At 38.3% G+C, this 20,542-nt stretch overlaps 1 protein-coding gene across 2 annotated transcripts; it reads left to right on the top strand.

Annotated features, from left to right (window-relative positions):
- Positions 1-265: 265 nt before the first annotated feature.
- LOC107819964 (protein arginine N-methyltransferase 1.6-like) lies at positions 266-10,644 on the top strand. 2 transcript variants are annotated; one of them, XR_001655819.2, is made up of 15 exons: positions 266-637; positions 1,126-1,360; positions 1,749-1,874; positions 2,373-2,534; positions 2,608-2,726; positions 2,807-2,910; positions 3,329-3,600; positions 5,269-5,499; positions 5,665-5,738; positions 7,028-7,121; positions 7,192-7,341; positions 7,443-7,517; positions 7,620-7,716; positions 7,877-8,105; positions 9,606-10,644. XR_001655819.2 is itself a non-coding variant. In XM_016646162.2 (14 exons), the coding sequence occupies exons 1-14, from the start codon at positions 315-317 to the stop codon at positions 8,035-8,037; spliced, it is 2,223 nt and encodes a 740-aa protein (XP_016501648.2). In that variant the 5' UTR covers positions 283-314; the 3' UTR covers positions 8,038-10,115. The 2 variants fall into 2 exon arrangements, 1 of the variants encoding a protein (XP_016501648.2); XM_016646162.2 differs by having other exon boundaries at positions 283-637; positions 7,877-10,115.
- The last annotated feature ends 9,898 nt before the right edge of the window (positions 10,645-20,542 follow it).

A 20,542-nucleotide genomic window follows, 5' to 3' on the forward strand; every position in this document is an offset into this window, starting at 1 on the left:
TATAATAATATAGATTAAGAAAGAAGAATAAGTGGTCATTTGTTTAAAATTATGGTATTTTAGCGTCGAATCATTTTAAGATAGGAATGTAAATAAAAGAAGTCTGCCTCTAGATTAAATAATATTTGGAGACTACACTCTACTTATATTTAAGGGACAATTTTAAATTAATCACGAAACTTGGGGACTATTTTGGTTTTTTTAAAATCTAATTCGGAAAAGTAAGGAATGTAAACTGGCCATGTAAATAAAATTGCTGGAGAAATGAAATACACCATCAGACCAAATATTTCTTCATAATACTCCATACACCTATGCAGTGCCTATTTCCTAAAACCCTAAACCCCAAATTATTTTTCCCTTCCTTTAACAACATTCCAAAATCTCGCTCAAAGGCGTTCACAGTCCGAAGCATGAGTTCCGGGTCACGAATGTTCCAGCTCAAAGTCGACCCGCTTACCGGAAACTCCGAATGGGTCATCATTGAAGAAGACGAGGCTTCAGGAAATAGTAATACAAAGCAGCTTCTTGCAAATACTTCGTACCTTGACATGCTGAATGATACTCGTAGGAATAAAGCTTACAGGGAAGCCATTGATAAGACCATAACCAAGCCGTGCCATGTTCTTGATATTGGGTATTCACTATATTTTCCTGATAATGTGTTTATTTAAGGGCGTGTTTGGCTCGGGCCAAAAATGGTTTTGGGAAATGTTTTTGCTAAATAATTTAGCTTTACTAAAAAGCCAACCCCTTTAATTTATAAGAATAGGATCAGCAGAAAATCCAAGACCTAAACGGAGGGTCTGTTTTAAGCTTTTTGCCATTTCAGCTTCTTCGGAAATAAGCAACAATTGAAAGGCGAAACGCTAAAAAAAATTGGTTTGTGATGATAATAGATGAAAGATAATATATACCTCAATAATATATAAAGTAAAAGTCACCAACTGAAAATAAGGAAAAAAAGGTGAGAAAAGCTTGGTCTATATAGATTATGACTTAGTGTTGACAAAATTTTGCCACAATTGGGGAGGTCTTAAGAGTTGCCACAGGTGGATGTATGGTTTGTTGCTCGGTAGTCAACATATTTATATCTTTGGTTCTGCTTCATAATGCAAATTGCAGAGCGGGAACTGGTTTATTATCTATGATGGCAGCCCGAGCAATGGGTCATGGAGATTCAGTGGAGAGCTCAGGTTCTAAGGGGATAGTTACCGCGTGTGAGTCATATCTTCCAATGGTAAAATTGATGCGGAAGGTTTTGCATGCCAATGGTATGCAGAGAAAAATCCGCATCCTTAACAAGAGGTCAGATGAATTAAAAGTTGGTGTGGACATGCCTTCACGGGCAGATGTGCTTGTGAGTACACTAGCCTTTTTTAATTTTATAATATACAAGATTCAGAGTATCGGCATACTTCCGCTGAACATGTACTTATGATTGATAAACTAATCAGGATACATTGCAAGAACATCTAATTGGGTATCAGAAAGATTATTATGTATTCAGTGCAATTTTACTTGAAGAATTTCACGTATAATCTACTGTTTAAATATTTTAACAATTTTCAATCCTTTTTTGATCTTGTTGATGTAATGTAACATTATTTAACATGACGCCTACTTTAAGTTTTTTTGGACCAGTGCTTATTGCTTTTTATGTTTTAAATAGGTTGAATGGTTGATTGTTAACCAAGGGTATGCCATCGTTGCATGAGTGTTTGATATTTGTTTACCCTTTGATTCAGGTTAGTGAAATACTCGACTCTGAGCTTTTGGGAGAAGGGTTAATTCCAACTCTGCAGCATGCTCATGACAACCTACTGTCAGACAATCCAAAAACAGTGCCTTACCGAGCAACGATATATGGTCAGGTGTTTGACCAAGGCTATTATGTTTAAGTATTCTTTTGCAGATTGTAAGTTTAGTTTACTGCTTATAGTTAGCTTTGATTTACTCATTTTTAGGTCTAGCTCTGCATCACATGGTGTTACTATTGTCAGGTTATAAGTTTAGCTTGCTTCTTATACTTGTATGTCCTGATTGTCAGGCTGGGTTTACTATGTTTGTATCAACTTAAATACGGATGCAGTTGCAAGTGCTTCTTAGTAAAATTTGGATAAAATCATCATGAATATAGTTACTAAAGCTCATTTCAGATCTGTAAATTGGATATTCCCTTTATATTTATTAAACTTAGCTAGTGAGTAATAGCTTGTGTGCCATCATATTACTTGGTTGTGATGGACTTAATGACTTATCAAAAAACAAATATTTCTTGGTTGTGATGGGCTAAAATTAATAGGGTATGTTCCCACCCCTGGGTTCTTGTGGTTGTAAATCAGTTATTTTTTCCCCACATTGCCTTTCAGATGGTAGAAAGCTCAGATTTGTGGAAGCTGCACGATTTGTTTAACAATGAAAAAGGAGTACTAGATGAAATTCGTCTTGTTCCAGACGAAATGGATACAGCTTTATGTGTCAAACGCCAACAATTTTCCATGCATTGTGATGCATTAAAAGACATCAAACTGGTAAAGTACTTCAGAGTAAAAGATGTTTCTATACTGACAACTTCTGAAATATCACTCACTTCTATTTCTACAGCTATCAGAACCCTTCAAAGTATTTGATTTTGACTTTTGGAGAAGGCCAGAGAGTCATCGCGAAACAGAAATGAGTGTAAAAGCTACTGATACTGGCACTATTCATGCTATAATCTCATGGTAATTATTTTGGTGCTGAAGTTATTGTGTGCTCTGACATTCTTATGTGGAAAACATTACTATGAGTTGGTTTTTTTTAGGTGGTTGCTCCAGCTTGATGAAACAGGCACTGTCTTCTACTCCACTGCACCAAAATGGATAAGTTGCCCATCTTGTGTGGAAGGACTAAATTTGTCCATCAGCCGTGAGTAGAGTATCTCTGCATTTTTCCTTCTTTTTACCACGAGGGCAAAATTCATGTTAAGTGTGCTACCTGGGGTGACAGACAGTTGGAGAAGGGCTTTATGAAACTTTATAATGGTTCTTTAAAATATCTCCCGTTGCCTAACCTCAAAAGAAAAAGCCAGGTGGAGATGTTCTTTCAACATTGTTGTATAGAGTTCCCTACTTCATTTCCTGGTTAATGCTTTTCTTTAAAAAGCTGTTTATATAACCAAGGAGTATTCTTTCACATTATATTTGCTGTTGGTATCTTTTACATGCTTATAAATGGAAAGTTGAGTAACAAGCTCTCTAATATCACAGTCAAAATACCATCTCAAAAAAAAAATATCACAGTCAAAATAACTCCTTATTTGTGCTTTTATCTGCATGCACTATAGGTTGTCAGAACTGGTGTGACCATTGGAAACAGTGTGTTTGGTTCATCCCAAAGAAAGGTTTGTCTTTATTGAAGGATGAAGAAGTTAATCTGCTGGCTGTTCACACTGATACTAGCATCTCATATGAAATGAAGACTTTGTCCCAGAACCTGAAACTTGGACGAAGTGAGCTCAGTACTCAGAAGTACCAAATCACTTTGCCACCAGAAAAAATTGCATTATACAGTGACGTCAGTTGGAGATGCTCCATTCTAAATGCTATTAAAAATGCAGTAAGTTAGCACATTTATCCCTTGGGACCACCTACCAAAAGAATGTTTGTACATGTACATTCATTAAGTATAGTTCTTTAGAATTGGACGCTGTGGACCTTAACCTGGACACTGAAAATGGAAACCTGTTCGGATGTTTGCAATCCATGCTGGTTGACTGTACCTTTGTTTGCTTTTGATGAACCGAAGCCAATATGCGTTCAGATGTTGCCTGCTTACTGGTAGTTTCTCAGTTCCCTGTTCCCAGTTCCCTTCTCCCTCACTTTCTTTAAACTGTGAATGCCTAGTTGCTGGTGTGGTGATTCTTTACTTCATGAGTATGATCTTGTTCCCCCTCCTTATGCTGTAAGGCACGACCGAGCAAAATATGAGGTGGCTAACAACTGGTGTACTAGACAGAGTAGACTGCCACATGGTTCTGGGCCATGGAAACACATTTCAAAGTTATGGGGTGACTTTCAACTCAAGTCATCACTCAAGCTTGGGAACGGAACTCATATTTCTTTCTGGAAAGATAGATGGTTAGGGTCAGAGATTCTGAAAGACGAACACCCAAGTCTATTTGTATTGGCCAGCAACAAGGATTCCACTATTGGGCACTATTGGCAAGATAACTCATGGGCACTGCAGTTCAGAAGAGATATCCATGACTGGGAACTAAATGACCTGCTGAGATTGCTTTCAAAATTATCAGATTTTAAGGTCAACCCTCAGGTGAAGGACAAGCTGGAATGGGGAGATTCCAAAGATAGAACCTATACTGTCAAAAGAGGATATGACAATCTTTGCTCCAATAAAGAGCTGATTGACAAATGGCAATGGAAGCTTATATGGAGAACCAAGCTCCCTATAAAAGTAATTGGTTTTATCTGGACAAGCCTGTAGGAAGCCTGCCTTACTCAAGACAACCTCAGTAGAAGAAGTATTCCTACAGTGAACAGATTTTTTATGTGCCAGGAGGAATATGAGAGTGTGAGACATTTGTTTCTTCAGTGCACAGTAGCAGCTGACATAAGGAACATGTTTTTATCAGTTTTTAGACTTGCCTGGGTCATGCCTTACAGTATCAAGGATGCTTATGAGAGCTGGTGCTCATGGAGAGTTGGGAATTCCATAAAAAAAACTTGGCAAATGGTGCCTGCTACTATATTTTGGTGCATTTGGAAAGAGAGAAATCGCAGATGTTTTGATGGGATTTCAACTCCTAATCACTCTCTTAAAGCAACTTGTCTAATCAATCTATTTACTTGGTTCAACCAGGCCCTTGTAACTTGCTTTGAATCTTTTTTGGATTGTGTCTGCTCCTTAGTTATTCAGTAAGTTTTTGTATATGAGCAGCTACACTTTTGTTGTATATTTTTGCTATGCATCTTCTTGATGCCATTTAATAAAATTATCTTACTTCACCAAAAAAAAATATCTGATGAAAAAAGTTTACTGTTAATCTTTTTCTTGTTATTTTTCTATCTTTTCATTTTTCATTTTGCTTCCTGCATTAACTGTTATACTGAAAAACAAAGTCAGCTAGATCACTGATCATATGTGCTTATTTTGTAAGATCATGCATGTTATTATCTTTTACATGGAACTAACTGCTTGTTTAGTTTACTAATTTTATTTACTTCAAATTGTCAGTTAGAGTTAATCTTGCTTCTTTCTTCCTTACAGATGAAGCAGAAATTGCCCTCCCTGTGTGTTGTTGTGGATGATAGCCTATTTTTGGCTGTTGCTCTCGCCCATCTCGCAAAAGGGTCTCATGTGCTATCACTGTTTCCAGGATTTCAAGAGAAAGGTGCGCAATATTTGCAAGCTGTTGCGACTTCAAATGGTTATTTAAAGGATCACGTAGAAGTCCAGAAGATGAGTGAACTGTTGACCTCTCAAAGTAGTCGGAGAAAGGTAGAAAATCCAAATTTAACATCTTTTCTCTTGAACCTCGAGCAAAAGATTGCTTCTTGTTGTCTCTTCAACCATATATTGCACGATATCTCAAATATATAACTTAGCCTGCCTAAAGCTATACCATTTTCTTTCAAATGCTGATGATTTGTTATTTCTTTGTAGATTGACATGATAGTTGGAGAACCTTTCTATTATGGAAACAACAGTGTGCTCCCATGGCAAAATCTGCGGTTTTGGTAAATGATGTAACTCGTTCTTTTGATTCTAGTTCACTGGGTTGACATTATGACTGAAATGATTCGGTGAATGCTGAATAATTTATGTTATGTTTTTGACAACAATCTTGGAGTTTTATCTCTGTAGATTAATACTTGTTACTTCTTTCTTGCATTTGCTTTTGTTAGTGATTTTGCCCAGCTCTTCTGTTTTGATAATCTCTTAACAGTGCTGATCAGCAGTTATGTCTTGTGTCACAGAAAAAGAGTGATATCATTAGCACTGTAGAATTTTGATAACATATATGATTCGTAATATGTAATGAAATCTTAGCTAGTGAAAAAGAAAACCTTAGCTAGTGTCTCACTGAGCTACTATGCAGGGAGCTTATAAATTCAACGATGCCACCTGTATCCGTTACAAGTTCTAGATTACACCAGACATTAGATTGAGGGAAGTATGCTTTACCTGTGTCTAGTTGACTTCTTTCCTTCAAAGGAGCTATTGTTTGTATCTATCCCCAAATGGCCCAGAAGAACATGCTGGAACTGTCCTTCAGTTTTTTTTTTCTGCATTCTGCATCCCTTCCGGCTTCAGCACTGTACTATTGTACATCACCCACCTTATGCCTAATAATATGAGGAACAATACTCCATATTTTCCTATATCAATCACCTGAATTTAATCAGAATGCATAGGCACAGCACGTTTTCCTGCAAGCCATGTGGGAATCACAATCAACACAAAAGAACTACCTAACCATATTATCAGTTACTACTAAACGAGCATTAGTTCGTTTGTTAAAAGTCTTTATGAGATAATTCTATAATTTAAAATTATTCTGAGCTGGCAAGGGAGTGAAAGCCTAGTGGTAAATAACCTTTACTTCCAACCATAAGGTTGGGGATTCGAATCACCAAGGGAGTACAGTGATATTGGACTGGCTACGGGGTTTTGGGGAGGGTATGGGGTTTACTGTATCAAGGAATAAAAATATTCATATCATACTGAGCTCTACATTTATGGAGCGGTTACCATTTCGCAAAACAATCTCCAGAGTTGGAGATACTGAAAATTAGAAACGACCACGACAGCAATGCAGGTGTGACCTATTATCATTACACTCGATGGCATATCTGCTTCTTTTTTTTTTTGTGGTAATTTTGTTCCAATTCTTCAATTATACTGCTCTTTCTTCTCCTATTTTTTTGGTGGGGGTGGGGGTTGTTAGAATACCTATAAGAAGTGTGGAACTTTTTTCACGGGATTTACTTATAAGTATCTGTGCTGATCTTGATATTGTTTGTAGGAAGCAAAGAAGTTTATTGGATTCAATCCTATCAGAAGATGCGATAATTATCCCTTGCAAAGGATTGTTAAAGGCTTGTGCGATGTCTCTTCCTGTAAGCTTCAATGCTTTAACCATGTGAAGATTTAATATCATGTGAATGACATGTTAAATTGTTCTTGCAGGACCTTTGGAGAAGTCATAGGTGCCTGCAAGATATTGAAGGTTTTGATCATTCAGCTGTCAATTCCACATTAGGGGCATGTGGAGGTTTACCTGCTGGACAAGAGAATCCTACTCTGCCTTTTTCAATCTGGCAATGTGGGGAGAGTAAGGTAGTTTACATCATTTCTGATGAAGAAGAATGCTCCAAATGAGACTATCTACAACACAATCTAAATCTGTTTGTTAATACAATTAAGATTGAATATTGCAGAAACTGAGTGACATAGTTACTATCATGGAATTCAATTTCTTGAAACCGATGAGCCTGTCTTCTGGAAAAGCTCAGGTATCAGGTCTTACATGGCTACTAGCAAGATTCTGCAGGATCTATTTTTGTTCACAATAAAGGCAGTTTGCGACATTAGCTCACGAAACCAAGGTGTTGCAGGTAGAATTTATTGCGCGTGGAAAATGTCACGGATTTGTTCTTTGGATTGACTGGGTGATGGATACAGAAGAGTCCATTGTCTCGTCTACAGGACCAGGTATGTCTTTAAGTCAGTCTAGACGAAAATTGCTTGACATGTCGGATTTTGCTTGGAGTGCCAAATACTTGCGTCCTGTTTTCTTTTCACAAAATATTACGTTACCCCTTTATCCTTGACGTGAAGTTGCATTAGCTTAATGAACTTCTGTCTGATTCAGAACAAAGATACTGGAAGCAAGGGGTAAAACTTCTGAAGGAGCCCGTGGCCGTGGGGAGCCATAGATCTACCACTACAACCAGTGATTGTCACTCAGCAGAAATTAAAACATCTTTCGATCCATCAACTGGTGACCTCATTGTAGATTATGCTTTCTTATGACGAAGACTGCCTCAATTGTCCTTGGCCAATTAGTGTATATCTTCTCAATGCCATCCAAGTCCAGAACTGTAAGTCATCCTAATTTTCTCATTGTAAGTGGCATAAATACATTTGCGATGAAAATCTAGCCCAAATTTTGAGGCCACAGCTTCGAGGGCGTTAGAGTTCTAGTGATTCTCACTGTCACCAGTACTTGCTCTGTAATACTGCCGAGTTTGCAACTCCGTGATCGTGAGTTACTTTGTGATTTCATCCTTTTTTCCGCCAAAATAAAAAAGGTATTAGCCAAATGTGGCCATGCGCGCAGAAGTTTTGCATCTCGGTTATGTAATTTTGATTGGATTGATGGAACATTCTAAAAGATTGATCTAACGTTCTAAAATGAAGATTAAATTGATTGACACTTTAATGTTCCTAAGCGTTTTGTAGTATGTTGAAAGTATCGCTGCTTGCGGAGCTGCCAATGAGTGCCACCTGTGTAATACTCCTTCCCCTTTGTCTTCCCCCTTTCTCTAATAGTTTTTTTTTTTAAAAAAAAGAATGAAAAGATAATTAGCTGCTTGGAGCTAGCTATATATAAGTGAGAGTTTCCATTATGCAACCTTCTATCCCTTTAGGCTTGCAAGTTTCAGTCTTTTTTCTCTCTTACTCATTACCAAATTATTACTAATATTTTTCGAGATTGTTTAGACCATTTGTCAATTTTGAGTCTCTTAAAAGGAAATTATTGGATGCTAGTAGAATTCATGAAAATTCCATTTACATCAAGAATGAGTAGGAATAGGAATCATAAAAAACACCTTCATGTCCCATCATTTTACCTTATCGTGCCGATGAAATAGGTAAGATTTTTTATCACTTGATTTTTTTATTTTGAATCTCTAGGATATTTTCCTCGACTAAACCTAGGCCCCAACATTTGTCCTAATCTAAAGTTCTCACATGCAACATTTGTCCTAATCTAAAGTTCTCACATGATGTGGAATTATATTTACTCAACAAATATACTGTATTTTCACCAGTCAAAGCATTTAAATGGATGAGATATTTGTGGTCTCCAATCACCATTTATTCTTCTAGTGTTACTGGGACAATAAAAGTTTAGCTAGATTGTGACTTTTGGTGCATACCACCTCTGTTTAAGTATTGTGTCCGACCCAAACGATCCCTTAGTGTTTAATTTCCGAGGACCAATTACTAGTACTATGAGGAATACGAAGAAGTTGTCATGATTTTGACTTCTCATCCACTAAAATATGTATTGTATCTATTTATTTTGGTATCTATTTATTGTTATCTCCAAAGCCACTCCAAAATCCTTCTTCTCACTTACATAATATCCATCCATTTGCTGCACAAGAATAAAGATACCAAACCATCAGAATAAACTAACAATTCATGGGTTTGCATTTATTGATTGTTGTAAAGCTGAATCTGATGGTATCTTCTCAGAGTTCTATAAATACTCCTTTAATAGTAAGCTTGTTATTCCCTTTTCTGATAAGACTAGCAACTTGTAGTTTCAAAACTCCTCACCAAATTTACTCCAATTTGGTCCATTCTTTTAGGCTTTTTTTCTTCCAAATGAGCCAAATCACCGTCAATTCTCAATCTGCTCGTCGATGGGAAAGAGGTGTTCGGCTTGTGTATGAGAGGTTTACACGTTCAAGACATTCACAGTTCTGGGAAACAGACGAGGAAAGCTTGCGTGCTCTTTCTATGATTGCTCTTTGAATTACTCATTGAATCCATCCTTAGGTTTTTCCCCATAGGTAAGAGTTAATTATCACCATACTAAATGTTGTAACATTCCTTTTTAATCATGTTCCATTATGCTTCAAAGCTCCTCCTACACGAGTCCTAGTCATTAAATAGCGCAGTCTATTTTAAGCTTTCTCTACCTCCACGAGGTAGGGGTAAGATCTGCGAACACACTACCCTCTCCAGATTTCACTTCTAGGACTTCACCGGGTATATTGTTGTTATTCTGTTTTTAAGCTTTACTTGTGCGATCTGCAGTTCTGATTGGTTCCAGTGACAGCCACTAGTAATTAATTTTACTTATTCAGTCATTTTAATAGTTGCACGGATCAACAATGTAGTTTCTTTCAGGGAAGTGTTAGTCCTTTTATCACAAACTTGTTAAACATATTTTAGCTTAGAATGTAGAGATTTCTTTAGTTTATGCATCTTTTAGCTAATATTTGTTTACTTTCCTTTTAATGCATTTGCTTAATTAACTTTCAAAAAATATTTCAAACAGTTTCATTGAGAAGGATATTTACATAATAATAAGTCATTAATAATGAACTTGTGGTAGGCATGTTCATTCGGTCCATCTTCATTGCGGCTTTAACCTGAGATGGCGTGGATATAGCCGTATTGAAGATAGTTTTGAACTTGTTTAGTACTCCTAAGTTAGCCAAAGTATCAGCCACCTAATTGTTGATTTCCATATAACAGTGATTGATCGCAAACTGCCCCAGCTCCATTAATCTTTTGATTTTTACTAAATGTTTTCTTGTAGTTGTCAGTTTGCTTTGATGCTCCCCTTTATCATATTCACTACAGACAAAAACTGATAAATAGTAAATTATTTTGATGCGACTTTGACATGTTACGTCACAAGTGTACGTATTTAATTTGTACTTCGTAGCTCTTTTGCTTGTTCTAATTCTACTTTTTTTCCTTCTTATCATTCTTTCCTATTTTATCCCCTTCTCCAAGTCTTCGGGTAAACAACAACTTAAGGAGTCAGATATTAAACTACTTATTACTTCCATCGAGATTTATCTTATCTTGAACTATTATAAATTGGTTTTATTATAAATAATTTATGTGATGATAAGATCTAAGTCCGTGACGAGACTTGTTTAATTATTGCTTAAACATATTTGAATTTCAATCAAATTATTGAAATTCTTTTTCAAATTTTTAGGATAAAATATACTTTTTCTTTTTTTGGATAAGCAATTCACATATAAAGAACTCGTCATATGCTCTAAGAGCTTTTTGATATTTTCAATATTCTTCTTTTAGCTATAAAAATTTGCAAAGTTTCAATTTTTACAGTATTAAATTTTCATTAGTATTCTGCTTTCCCTTTTTATTTTGAATTTTATGGTAAAACCTGAACATGATTAAAGATAAACATTATGCAATGATTGTCAGATTATAATTGATAATATTAATGACAAACACAGATTTATATCGGCAAGATTATAGTTTATCTCGTTGAATAATGTGCAAAATTATTAATATGTTATAAAACACTAAAAATATATATGTCACTTGATATTATCTTGATATTATGACAAGTATCGTGATGTATTCATGGTATTAAAAACCTGATTCCGCGCCTCTGTGAAGGTGCACGTCTAACAACATTCACCTGTGCCCAGCACTGTGTACCGGGTGTATAAACTACGGCTATAAACTTAAAAATTAAATATAGCTACGTAGGTGCTTGTGTTAGGCTGTACTTTTATGCAAATCTCTTTAATATAAATAATTGTCACACCTCAAATTGCAGCTTGCCCAGAGGAACTAGCCATGGATGAATTTTAGTACATATAGTCTGATTAATAGCGTATTAACAACCACATTATCATCACATTTTATTTAGTTCGCTTTCTTTCAGTTAACACACGATTCTCTCTTAAAATCTTAGCAAATTTTTTCTTCAATCTCTCTTCCTTCTCTCTCTTCGAACACAATCTTCTCATCTGGCCGAATATTGGAATCGCTGAACATGATTGCCAGATCTTAATTTTGCTCAAACTAATTAAAACAAGAACATGATTAACACAAAATGGTCAAAAAGAGCGTTCACGGTGTTTGAGGTTTATCAGAGAGCATCGACTCTTGAAAAGTTGAATCAAAACATTATTGGACTCGTTTCTACGCCAGATATTGTAATAGATTTATACTGCTTAGTTTCTACGCCGGATATTTGCAATGAATTTGTACTGCAATATTAGAAAGAAAGAGACTGCGGCTTTCTTCTACGCTGGATATTGCAATGGATTCCTCTACACGGATACTATAATATTTTTTACGCCGGAGAAGATTCAAGGGCCGGTGTTTTTGTTCGTCTCCATTTTTTATTTTAATACAATGTATACAATATTTTACATGACCGGAAAATGCCATCTCCGGCGAACTTTCTTCTCTTCTTTGCTGTTTAGTCACATACAATGATACAAATACATTGTATTATATATAAATTCACTCAAATACATTGTATGTTTGTATAAATACATTATTCTTTGCATGTATGTATGTATTTTGAAGATTTGTATAAATACATGTATTCATGCATGAATACCGGATATAAACATTGAAATACACATAATACAAACATTAAAATAGAGTAGAATATAGCGAAATACAGTAAAAAAAAAAATACACTGAATTCAAATAGAAATACAGTGAATACAACCAATGAAATATACTGAATACAATAGTAATAACATGTATTAGGAATAACTAAAATACTGTTAATACAAATACATTTGAATACACTAAATATAAAATAACGAATACGGTAAATACAAACATTGAATCTAATGAATGCAACAGTAGAAGACTAAATATTGAAACACACTAAATACAAAAGTTAAATACAACACCTATATACAATTGAAAAATAATTATAATTATTGGGTTGATAATGAGGCATGTTAGAATTGATTTTGTTGAGTTATATTAGGAGTGTATCACGCTAATTGATATTATTTTCGTTATTAGACAGCTGGACATATCTATTTTAAGGTGATTGTCGTTACTGTATTCATGAATACATGGCGCGAATATACGTGAATACATGGGCGTACAATTTGACTGCCCTGATTTTAGGCGCAACACGAATCTAAGTTGCTCGGACACGGGTATGGGTGTCCGACACGGATGCAGATCTAGAGGTCGGATCTTTCAATATGTAATTTTAAGATTCGGGGATACGAATCCTAGTACGAATATGGGTGCGGAGATCCTGCTAAAAATAATTTAAAAAAATATATAAATCTCTCTAATTTATGAGAAATTTTGTGGAATACTTACGTATAACTTGTAAAGTGTGGATTTTCTTTTTATTCTCAAGTTGTACATAAGTAAAAGATTGATTTCCTAGATAAGATATGCTATTTTCTTCAAATTTATCTTGGTTTTAGTTCTGATTTCGGTAATCAAATTGTATCTCATCTCAAATTTTTCTGTCCGTCGTGGTCAAAGTACCCAAAATTATTTGAACAGATCCGGTATGGATCCCATACCCACACACATACTAGTGTCGTGTCGACACGGGTGCGGCACCTAAACTGCCATGTCGGAGCAACTTAGGCGCGGATACATGTGAATACATGCGCGTACAACTAGATTACCCTGATTTTAGGCACTTTTTGCTGATAACAGCGCGGATACATCAAATACACTACCGTAACAACTGAATAGTAGCTATAGGAAGTAATTATGTATATGGTAGCTATAGGAAGTTGTTTACCCGAAAAATGGATAACAATTGAATTTGTACGTGGTTTTAAGAATACGTGATATATAGCTTGGTACAAATAGAGAAAATATAAATATTGGTATCGAAATTGGTTGTAAACGAAATGAATGCAAACCGAATGAATCAATTAGCCTAGGCCCTCAAGTTTGATCACCCTCAAACTAAATGGAGGGTAAATTGATAGTAGAACAAAATGACGGAATATTGAAAATCAGAAGAAATGCAGTATATTGCTTTTTTATTCTATGAATGAATATCCCCCTTACAAATGATCAGACCCCCTTTATATAGCCGAAAAGTCCTATTCTTAATATAATTTCTAAATACAACAAGGAATCCCATGATAGATTAATTAATTGGCCTCTCCTTGATATGCGTCGGGCTTTCTGCCGAGATTCTCGCCTAACTACAGATATTTTGGCTTTCTATTTTTTGGCTCGATAAGCTTTCTTCGATCTTGGCCGATCTCGATCTTGATCGGTCTCTATTTTGCTCGATCTCGACCTTGATCGGTCTCTGGGTCACGAACTCGACAACCTAACTTCGCATTATGGCTCGATATTACACGAGGTTGAACATTGCACAGTCATGTTCTACTCTCGATAAGTCACGTGAAAGGCAGGTTCGATTTTGACCGTATACAGATAGTCCTTTCGTTTCTCGGAAAGAAGATGGCGAGAAACGATATGAATTTCCGAAATGGGTAATGACGTCAGCGACGAGCCCGATTATGACTTATGTGACAAAACATCCCGTCGGTGCAATTACCAAGGCATTAAATGCCTGTCAGTCGTTGGTCGGCCACTACCAGTTCTGAACCGTCATCACCAAGCTATAAGTATTCAAACTTTCACATTAAAAAGCTCTTTCTACTCTTGCTTCTTCTTCAGGAAAAAAATCCTTTTGCTCCACAATTCTTGCACCAAAATTTCTAGAACTCTAATCAAACTGCATATCATCCTAATTCTCTTTTCCTTTACTCATAAATGGCGAAAACTTCCAAAATCGTACCGCAAAAGGAAGTTGCTTCTTCATCACGGCCCGCCGGTGGTGAGGCTATGGCGGAACCTCACCCTGAGAAATTCGTTCTGGTAGGGTGCCCGACTGTTACTGATTTTAGGGTGGAAAAGGCCTCTTTGGTAGCGAGCCGATATGTACTGATCTCGAGGTACATATCTACTATCACCGAAAAACTCCTCCCTAGGGTTAAACATGAATGCAACTGGGTCGATAAGCATGTGGTGGTTCCTTCGCCCGAGGAATCGATCACTACCTTCGTTGGAGGGGTTTTAAGTGTTTACACTTACCCCTTTACATTGAGTCCCTTAAATCCCAACATTATTGACTTTTGTAAAAGGTATGATGTGACCCTCGGCCAAATCCACCCCTCTTTCTGGAGAATAGTGATTCTCCGCCAATTTTTTGTAAGCAAAATCGAGGGATACCCTTTACCCTCGACCACCTCGCGCGCCTCTATAGTCCCCGACTCTATCGAGGGGGGTTGATCAAGCTTGCTCATCGAGCCAATAAGGCTCTGTTCTCGAGCATAGATGAAGGTCGGGACCGAGGTTGGATGGGTCGATTTGTTCGAGTAAGGACTTCAGATCTAATCCCTGCTGAATACATGCCATTTTCCGAGAAATGAAACATGAAACGTAAGTAGCGCTTTGCTCAGAAGGTTTTAATCTCGTTGCTTTTCTTCTTATTTCTTTTTTATTGATATTTTCTGGCGTTACAGTTGTGGCCCAGATGCCGGACCCAATTTCGGGTCTTAGAAAATGGGTCGAAGGCCTCGTATTATAGAGGTCGTACTCAGAGCGTGCTTGAATGGAGTTGTTGAAGGGTCGATGAGAGGCACGTAACCATGGTGAGTTTCCTTCTTAGAACGGTGATCGTTTAGGTTTTTCTTCGAGCTTACTCATCTTTTTATTTTGGAGGCCTCGGGATGGATGTTGCAATGAGGCCCCCGTCTGGTGATGAAGAAGTACTTCCAACTGCCCCGAAGCAGGCCAAAGAGAAGAAAAGAAAAGAGACTCTGAGTTCCCCGGGCTCGGAAAAGAAAAAACCGGCGAGGAAGTCCCGCAAGCTCAAGGGGAACACCGGTGGTATGTCTTCGGAATTAATCAGTCGATTAAGGGACGAGCCCAAAGAAGTAGAAAAGGAAGATAACTCCAAATTAGTGTCCCGCGTACGGGCTGGTACTTCGATACCACAGTCCTCTAATATGGCGGAGGTCGAAGAGGGAGCTTTGGCCATAGTTCCTGAACCATAAGGGGAAGAGGCCACTCCGTCCCAAGCTGAGATGACCGAGAGAGAGACCGGGGGCGAGGCTTCTCGGGCAGCGGATGGTGTATCGAGGGACGAGCTCGTAGTGATCGATATTTTCAGATCCTCTCAAATTTTGGACGCTATGATCCATAAGTCCAATATGTTGGAAGGTCGCTCTTACGAAGGTATTCACGAGGCGACCGATATCCATGGCTTTTTGGATGGGTTTGAGTTTGCTTCTTCGGAGGATGCCACCGGGTTTGGTGGTTTATCGGTACCGAAAAAAGTACCGTTATCGGGCGCTACCGATTCTTCATCGAGCCCAAACTGGTGGACCGATTCCCGACCCCAAGTGTTAATCCTGACCGTAGGCAGAACATAGTTCTTTCTATCCCGGCGAATGCCCGAATTTTCTCTCCTACCGTGGGGATTGCTAGCTACCTTCGATCCTTGGTGATTGAGGAAGACCAAGTCGCGGTGAACGCGGTGGGAGCCGCTTGTATTTTCAATTAGGCCCAACATGCTCTGAATAAGGTAACTTCAAAGGTTTTTTCATTATTTCTTTTAAACTCGGAGTTGTAGATAATTCTAACATCTTCTCCCTTGTTTGCAGGCTTCGATGTTGCATCACGAGGCTTTCCTACGAATCCGGGAGGAGCATGAGGTTGAGGTTCAGAACCTCACTGAGAAAAGTGATACCTACAAGCCTCTTAGTGAGAAGCTTCAGGTCGACTTAGTGACGGCTCGGGAGATAACCACGATAGTGAACATGAATTGGAGATAACCACTAACGATCTAAATCTGCAGGTTCGGCAGAGGCTCGAACAAATCGGACGGCTCCAGACGCAGGTAGATGCGATACAGGCCGAGGCGGAAAAATTCATAAAGAACATGGACATCCTAGCCTAAAAAAATGAGTCCGTCCAAGCGCAATTAGAGTTGGCCGAGACCCAATTTCGAGCTGCAAAAGAGAAGGCCTCGGTGCAGGTCGAGAAGATCAAGGAGCGTCAGTTTCAGTTGGATTTGGTCATTTCTGACAAGGCAATCTTGGCCAACGATCTCGAAGTGGCCAGATCTGAGGTGATCGTGGCCAGATCCGAGGTGACCATGGCTAGATCCGAGTTGGGCGTGGCCAACACAAATGCTGATGCTAAAGTGGCCCAGTTTAGGGTCTACGCTGAGGCCATTCAGGCCAAGGCCAAGGGCATGGTGGATCATGCAAAATGGCAAGCTTGAAGGGCAGCTCTCGAGGGAGTTAATGCCTAGGGCTTCTGTACTATGGCCGAAATTGAAAATGTCTAAGTAGAGGAAACCAGGGCCCGATGGCTGGCCTTCCCTGAGGAAGACTCCGAGAGCTCAAGTGAACCCGAAGACGGGGAAGATCCTAAGGATAGAGATACAACCTCCGATGACGACCAATCCACTTAGGACTTTAGGTTTTTTGTTTTTCTTTTGCATTTTTTCTGAGGCTGTTTTTGGGCGTTGTAAATTTTTGTATTAGGCCGATTTGGCCTTTGTAAAAAATTATTGTATATGAATATAAGGCTTTTCTTTCCCTTTCAACTCTCATATATTTCCTTTGTTTTGTCATTTACACTTACAAAGGTAAAAAATGCCTTAGCATGAAATAACGTTGTGTTCGAGGGTTCGAACAAACCTTTGCCTTTCTGGGTTAAGGCGTTAATGGACGATGTTACAAAAGTTATTTCCCGAAAACATCTAAAGTTTTGAGATTTTTGCCGAGGGTAACCTTTAGACCAGTTGTGAAAGAATTTCTTACGGGTTTCGGACGTCTCCGAACCGTGTTAAGTTAGTCGTAGCCTTTTTATTCGGGAGCTGCCCATTGGGGTTATTTTCCCGTTTTATCCGGGCTTACCCGAGATCATAGTCCCTGAGTGGGGTGGTCGTGACCTTCAGAAATCGGGGCGTTGCCTATTAGGTCTTTTGCTCTCGAGGCCCGATGACTTGGGCTATTTGAGTCGGACGTCAGTCCCCGAGTGAGGGAGCGATCATTCGTATTCTGGTTATGTGTTGCCCTTGAGCTTGTTATTTTCAGAAGTACGAAACTCTTTGATGTGTAAAGAGGAAATTTTTTTAAAACATACGTTGATTGCAATAATAGTATGTCTCTTTATTCTTGATCGAAACAATCATACATGTGTGCATGTTTTACGCCAGGGTTCGAACGATCTACATGTGCACGACTTGTCTTGACCGTTTGGCCCTTACAATAAATCCTATCTATCGAGACCCTTCATTTATTAAGTAGTCTCCTAGATAGAGTTTTATATTCAAAGATAAATGCATATCCGAGGGTAACCCCCCAGTATTTGAGGTTGATTGCAAAGGAACCTTGAATATTGTTGGATTGATCTTCGGTGCCGATTCATAATCGGGCTTGATTCTAAGTTAGCACGATTCATCGTCGCCTCGTTAAAAACCTCACCAGAAAAACTCATTTGGGACAAAAATCGGTATGAGGGAAAAAAATGCGACACGTGCTTTCAGACCTAAAGACTTCGTGTCGTTCGCTAAAAAAATCTACCGTTGTTTCTTGTCGAGCACCTGTATGTGTTATTTTGAAATAGAAAAGGAACTGAAAAAGGGCGTACCTTAGCAGTAGTACCGTTTTAGGTGAGATATGCTCCAATTGTTTGGTAGTTGTTCCTTATTCATCGTTTCGAGCTTGTAGGACCCTTTTCCAGTGATCTCAAGAATGTGTTACGGTCCTTCCTAATTCGGACTCAATTTTTCTTCATTAGAATTTCGGGTGTTGAGGGTGACTTTCCTTAGCACTAAGTCCCCGATATTAAAATATCGAAGTTTAGTTCTTCGATTGTAGTATCTCTCGATTCGTTACTTTTGGGCGGCTAATCGAACGAGGGCGGTTTCACGCCTTTCATCCAATAGTTCCAGGCTCGTATTCATGGCCTCATTATTTGATTCCTTTGTTGTATATCAGAACCGGATACTTGGCTCTCCAACTTCGACCGGTATTAGAGCTTCGGCACCATAAACTAATGAGAATGGAGTTGCACCGGTGCTGGACTTCGAGGTTGTGCGGTATGCCCAAAGAACTTCGGGTAGAATTTCCTTCCACTTTCCTTTGGCATTGGTTAGCCTCTTCTTAAGATTTTGAATGATGGTTTTGTTGGTTGATTTGGCTTGCCCGTTCCCGATGGGATGGTAAGGTGTTGATAGTAGGGGTGTTCAAAACCGAACCGAAACCGAAAACCGAACCGAAATCGAAGCTTAATGGCTTATTTGTATCGGGTTAACGGCTTAACGGACGGGGAACGGATTGAAATTTTTTTATTAACGGCTTATCGGTTTGGGGGCGAATTATTCAATTTTCTTAACAGATAATCCGTTAACCCGTTATATATATATATATATATATATATATATATATATATATATATATATATATATATATATATATATATATTAAATATCAAAAACCCTTCCACTTCTTCCAGTACTCCATCTCTAAGTTCTAACGCCTTATTCCTAAATAATCAGAACCCTTACGTACTATGCATCAGAAGATCCCAGGCTTGGCTTGGCTTAGCTTAGCTTATTCTCCCACCCTACAACAAGATTGTTTAAGCTGTTGTCTATGGTTCACCTCTGCTTTTGTTTTTTTAAAACTAATGCATGCTGTCTATGTTTAATAGAAGAACAATAGTATTGTGCCACAACTTTTTTCACCTCTACAACACATGACACACTACATCATTCTTATGTAGGCGTTAACAGACATGTATGTATGGACTCAATGTGTAATTTTCTATTCTGAATTTGTATGATAGACGGTCAACAAACAATTAATGAACGCAATATAGATTGAATTAGGCCGATAAACCGCCCAATAACCGCCCGATAAGAGCTAAACCGTTACCATTCTGCCCGATATATTATCGGGTGGCTAGCGGATTAATACATTTAAAAGCCGATAACTGTTAAGCCAAACCGTTAAGAGTAATTAACCGTCCAATCTGCCCGATAAGCAGCCCTAGTTGATAGGATTCATTTGATCTTGTGATCCTCGAGAAATTTGGTTACTTTGCTGCCGATGAACTATTTATCACACACAATTTCGGATGGTATCCCGAATCGATATATGATGTGATCCCAAATGAATTCAATGACTTCCTTCTTCCTAACTTTCTTGAAGGCCTGAGCTTCAACCCACTTAGAAAAATAGTTAGTCATAAATAAAATAAATTGAGCTTTACCTGGTGTCCATGGAAGAGGGCCAATGGTGTCCATTCCCCACTTCATGAACGACTATGGTGACAAGACCAAATGGAGTAGCTCCTCGGGTTGGTGAATCATTGGTGCATGTCTTTGGCATTTGTCACATTTTCGAATAAACTCTTTCGCATCTTTCTCCATGTCGATCTAGTAATAACCGGCTCTAATTACCTTTTGAACCAATGATTCGGCACCGGAATGATTTTCGCAAGTACCCTAGTGAACTTCCCTCAGAACATACTCGGTGTCTCCCAGCCCCAGACATATCTCTAGTGGACCATCGAACATTCTTCTAAACAAGGTTCCGTCTTCGGACAAGGTGAATCGTGCTGCCGTCGCACGCAGGGCCCTCGATTCTTTCAGATCTGAGGGAAGCTTTCCGATTTCCAAATACTCTATGTATTTATTTCTCCAATCCCATGTCAAGCTTATGGTGTTTATCTCAGTGTGACCTTCTTCGACGACTATCCT

The sequence above is a fragment of the Nicotiana tabacum genome, chromosome 22 (genome assembly GCF_000715075.1).
Source record: "Nicotiana tabacum cultivar K326 chromosome 22, ASM71507v2, whole genome shotgun sequence".
NCBI lineage: Eukaryota > Viridiplantae > Streptophyta > Magnoliopsida > Solanales > Solanaceae > Nicotiana > Nicotiana tabacum.